This window comes from Nematolebias whitei, chromosome 7 (genome assembly GCF_014905685.2).
Source record: "Nematolebias whitei isolate Nwh7 chromosome 7, NemWhi1, whole genome shotgun sequence".
Lineage (NCBI taxonomy): Eukaryota > Metazoa > Chordata > Actinopteri > Cyprinodontiformes > Rivulidae > Nematolebias > Nematolebias whitei.
The window spans coordinates 14,006,796-14,012,136 of NC_056504.1; the positions used below are offsets into that span (position 1 = coordinate 14,006,796).

General features: G+C 45.4%; 1 protein-coding gene across 1 annotated transcript in view; it reads left to right on the top strand.

Moving 5' to 3' along the window:
• Positions 1–3,568: 3,568 nt before the first annotated feature.
• The window catches only part of sulf2a (sulfatase 2a), a 14,329-nt gene continuing 12,556 nt past the window's right edge, over positions 3,569–5,341 (top strand). The window contains exons 1-3 of the mRNA XM_037678649.1: positions 3,569–3,767; positions 4,455–4,694; positions 4,801–4,952. Of these exons, the coding sequence (XP_037534577.1) occupies positions 3,569–3,767; positions 4,455–4,694; positions 4,801–4,952 (591 nt within the window). The remainder of the gene's footprint in view (positions 3,768–4,454; positions 4,695–4,800; positions 4,953–5,341) is intronic.

Below are 5,341 nucleotides of genomic sequence, written 5' to 3' on the forward strand. Positions count from 1 at the left end.
GTCAGTCAGATACAGTATCATCGAGTTAATTGCAGGATCCAACTTCTGAAGTTGGATGATGTCTGGGTCAGTTGAAAATGACTTTTCATATTTTAAAAGAACTTGGCGAAGTTTGTCCCTTTCTTCATCAGATGTCAGAGCGTCGGCTTGGGCGACCACCTGTTCAATCTGTGATGAGACTGATAAGGGTTCTTGCTCTTTGGGGAGCTCCAACGAATCCCTTTCTGAGTCGTCGGACCTGTCTATGGGTAAGACACCATAGGTTTGAGGTCCTTGGTCGACGTCATCGGTTGAAAAAAGAGCTATGGCCTGTGTTGGTTTTGTGAACCATACCGGCCCAGCTTCTTGACTTGGTACCAGGTTATCTGGGAGTCCTCCCAGAAATGGAATGCCTAGTTCAAAATCATGAAAACCAGTGGAAATCAACCATCCTAGCATAGTGTTTTTTGGGATCATCACCTCATCCGTGCCTGTGTTACACACAGCAACAGATGTGGTCCTGGAGTCAAGGCTCACTTGTTTCGTGGCTTCCACGGACAGTCCCAAGTTGAAAAACGCAGGAGAAGGTTGAAAATATGCCTGTTTATGGCTAATAACTTGTCCAGCTACGATGTGGATTCGCACCATTAGGTTAATCACCTGAGGTGGTACTGTGGTGGTTTGGTTGTTAGCCACCTGGCAGGCCTCTGGAATGGTCTGCCCAGCCTTAAGGTTTGCTGTGTCTAGCACAGGAGGATCCTTTGTGGCTGGTTTTAGGGACCACAGCACCTTGTTGATGGTGTCCACATGGACACCCAACCTTACCAAAATGTCAGAGCCTATGTAGGTTGCATGTGGTAAGTTTTGGATCACGAGAAACGGGTGAACCAGTTCTCGTTGGTTCCAGTTTAGTTTTAGGTTAATGACTCCTTCCGCGGTCATTACCTGTGAACTATTGGGAACTAATGGAAAGCGGAAAGCTTTTTTAATTAGTTCTAGACCAACGTGTTTGTGAACCAAGGTTTCGTAGAAAGCTCGGTTAATTGCTGATTTATCTGTCCACAGAGACAGAACAGCATCGTTGGTGTGGGACCCTTGGATCTCTACACCCTTAACTACCAGTGGTAGGTAGTGTTTGGTGGACTCTGACTGCTCCAGCTCACAGAGGAGGCTTTCTTGTTGGGTCAGAGTTTGGACCACCGGGTGGGTCTCTTTTGTTTCACATGATTTCAGAGGAATACTCACCGGGCTCGTGTCCTCGGCTGAGGAGTCCTTTGCGCCTTCCGCGGTACCTGCTGTTAGGCAGTCTGTGTTACACTCCGGAGGCATTTCTATTGGTAGTGGTTTGCTCACCTTGGCCCACATCGTCTGATCACCATAATCTATAATCGCATCGAAGCGATTTATAAAATCCTGGCCAACCAAAAATGGGAATGAGTCAACACTAGACACGTGTACCGGGTGGTATAGTGTCATTCTGCCAATCTGCATGTGAACCATTGCTATAGCTGTCAGGGTTGTCTTCTTCTCTGAGAGACCCTGCATTTCTATAGCACATTCTGTGAGAGGTATTACCCTGTTAACACTGCCAGCGGCTGTCCTCAGCTCCTCGAACAGTTTAGCTGACATAATTGTTATGTCCGCCCCACCATCCAGTAGTGCTTCATGTGTGAGGACTCCTTCGAGCGTTACCGACAGGTATGCCTTCTTGGCGACCCCCCTTCTGATAAAGTTACACAGAAACCTCTTAGGTTTTTTCTGACGTTTCTTCACACGCTCAGCTTTGTCTGTGTAATCTTGGTTTGTCTGAACCGTCAGCACAGCAGTAGCTGTTTCTGAGTGTTCAGCTTGCGATGACTCGTCATCGTTTGTGTGTGAGTTCACCCCCCCTTCTTCCGATGAGGGGTTGTTGGAGGCCACAACAACAATGTCTTGGTGTGTACCACCGACATCTGTGACGTTGTCATTCACGCCCTCAGATGTAATAGTGATTACATCACTGCATAGCGCTCCAGGTTGGTTTCCCGTGTCAGTGTGTTTCAAAGTTAACTTTTGGAGCCCACTTCAAGAACCAACCTAATAAAAACACCGTTTTAATTTTACAGTTTGACTGCAGTTCTCTGTGGCTGTATCTGAAACTATTCAGATTGTACGAGACCTGTGTTTAAACTTCTGCTATAAACTATTTGGAGTCAACTTTGTCTGTTAGCAAAATACCTCGTGAACCACTTGATGGAATTTTGCGACTTTGAGATTTTTGGACCCACCCGGTCAAAGCAGATGTCCGCTTGTCCTGAGCCTGGTTCTGCTGGAGGTTTCTTCCTTTTAAATGGGAGTTTTTCCTTTCCACTGTTGCCTCTGTGCTTGCTCAGGATGGGAGACTGCAACGAAGTGAATATTCAACTTGTCTGCTGGATTCCTTAGATAGAGAACTTTAATAATTGGCTTTTCTATGTATGTGAACGTTTCTGTAAAGTGCCCTGAGACAACTTTGTTGTGATTTGGCGCTATATAAATAACATTAATTGAATTTTAATTAAGCTTGTAGAATGTAGTCATTGGACACACATCTGCAGCGTTTTAGCTTTAGGATGAGCGAATCACTGTTAGCCAGTACAAATATTGCTTTAAGACAATCATTTGTGCAGATGTTGAGATAAAGTTTGGTGTGGTATAGTAGCTGAGAGTCATTTACAACACAAGATTTACATTTAAAACTGAGCGTGACACCTGGGAATACAGTATAACAAGTCATCACACATTCTGTTATTTTTAAAGCTTGACCAAAGAGGTTCAACTTTGTCATTGCTTATTAGATGATCCTAGTCTATAACTGGCATGAAAGGTGGCGGGTGATATGTAAGTGATAGTTGTAGGACTTTAGTTGTACCAGATAATATTTTTCTTCAAGCTTCAGAGTAAACGTTTGATAGTGATTATTATTCTCACTGAAAAGTCAAGTACTTTAATAGTAGGAATGTATTTTAGGCAAAATATTAAGCTCCTTAAACATCATAACTTATTGGGTTTTTGACCATGGTATTTTTTTCCCAGGCTCATTATAAGTTAGTTTCCTTCAGCGTTGTTTTCTCCAACCCACTGTCACCCATTGACCCCTGTTTTCATTCAGCTCAGCTCATCTCTCTTCTTCACCTCTTCCTCCCATCCCTCCTCCTAACTCCACTGCCCTGCATCCCTCCTGTCCACCAAACCCTCTCATGGGGAGGTGAGCTCTGAGCTGGCCCCAGGCCCAGGCCCATTAGCCCCAGCCTTGCAGCCATGTGCTCATCACCAGAGATCATTACAACCAGCCAATGACACCACTCTAATGCATCATTAATGATTGATTAACGAGCTGAGCTCAGCCCAAACGGGTGCATTTACGTGGAAGAACACCCTGTAATGGCTGTGTATGGCTTGCATCTGCTAATTTTTAATGTGGTTTCTGTGTGTCCGTGTGTATGTGCGTGAATCTGAAAGTTTTATTCTTATCAGCCCCCTCCTGTGTCTTGTTTCAGGCTGCGTGAGGAACCTGCAGACTCCCAGGGCGGTGAATGAAGGACTGAGGAGAAGACAGCAGTTTGTCATGATGGCGGGGCGAGGGTACCCTGCCATTCTTCCTCTTCTTTTCCTCTTTCTTGTCCTGGTGGGAAGCCTCCCTGAAGTGAAAGGTTTTGGCTACTTGTCTGGATATCGCCTCAGGTCCCGTTTGCAGAGGGACCGTCACTTCAGAAACGTCCGACCCAATATCATTCTGATTCTCACCGATGATCAGGACATGGAGCTGGGTAAGACGGATAATCCCTTATGACTGTGCATCTTGTTTGCTTTTTTTTTTTTACCATGTCCCCTGAGTATTGGTGTTCTATCCATGTGGATCCAACATTTGCAAGAGAAAGTCAGCCTAATGCCGCCTCCTGGCAACATAACAGCTGGTTCAAAGTCATGAGCTCCCTTTGCCAACTCTGTTTCTGGCATGAAATGAGGGCAGCCTATGGCTTCCATTGTCTGGTTGCCAAAGTCTGACCATCTCCCGACCCGCTTAAGTCCTTTAGCAGCGTATTGGATTGGAGTGGCTGCATAATGGACTCTGTGACATCCTTTGTCCTTGTGTGATCGCAGTGGGAAGACTACTATTGAAAAGGAGGAATTTATGGTCAAGCATCTGTTTCCCCAAACAATCACCATCAGCCTGTAAAGCTTTGGGTACACACACATTTAAATGGGTCACAATTTACCAAAAAGATTTAGTGCCTCATTTAACTTCCACTCTTGTCTTTCCTCTTACCATCTTCTTAATGAGTCCACCATGTATTTAAATATTTTCTTGTGTCTGCGTTTTCCTGAATCACTTGCTCTTCTTCTTCTTCTTCTTCAGCTTTTTGTCCCTGTGGGTTCCTTTCATTTCTGTTGTTGGCCTTTGATTCTTTAACCTTCCCCTTTTTCTGCACATTATTGTTTTTGTTCGTCCTCAGGTTCAATGCAGGCCATGAACAAAACTCGTCAAATCATGGAGAAAGGCGGCACACATTTTTCGAACGCTTTCTCCACGACACCCATGTGCTGCCCGTCCCGGTCCTCCATCCTGACAGGGAAGTATGTGCACAACCACCACACTTACACCAACAACGAGAACTGCTCCTCACCTTCATGGCAGGCGCACCACGAGCCCCACACATTTGCTGTGCACCTTAATAACTCTGGTTACAGGACAGGTGAGCTCTGCCGAGTCTGTTCAAAGAACCTTTCATCATGCATGAAATTCCCAGAAAAGAAAAGGTGACTTCAGGGCATTCACATTTTGCTCACATACATTTTCAGCCTTCTTTGGGAAGTATTTGAACGAGTACAATGGCTCCTATGTGCCCCCTGGCTGGAAGGAATGGGTGGCACTGGTGAAAAACTCACGCTTCTACAACTACACCCTCTGCAGAAACGGAGTACGAGAAAAGCACAGCAGTGACTACTCGAAGGTAGGCTCTCCTGTCTCTGCAAGAAACACCACACCATCTTCCAAATAATTCACATCAAGCTAAGTTCCTCACTTTGAGATGTTTCATCTCTGTATTTTAGAAATCTCACTTTAGTATTCTTGTCACACACAGACCAAAAACATGCATGTTAGGCTGATTGGTAACTCTAAATTGTCCCTAGGTGTGAGTGAGAGAGTGAATGGTTGTTTGTCTCATTTGTCTCTGTGTGTCCCTGTGATGGACTTGCAACCCGTCCAGGGTGTACCCTGCCCCTCGCACAGTGATTGCTGGACATGGGCACCGGCGACCCCCGTGACCCAAAATGGAAGAAGCGGGTAAAGATAATGGATGGATGGATGGATGGATGGATGGATGGATGGATGGATGGA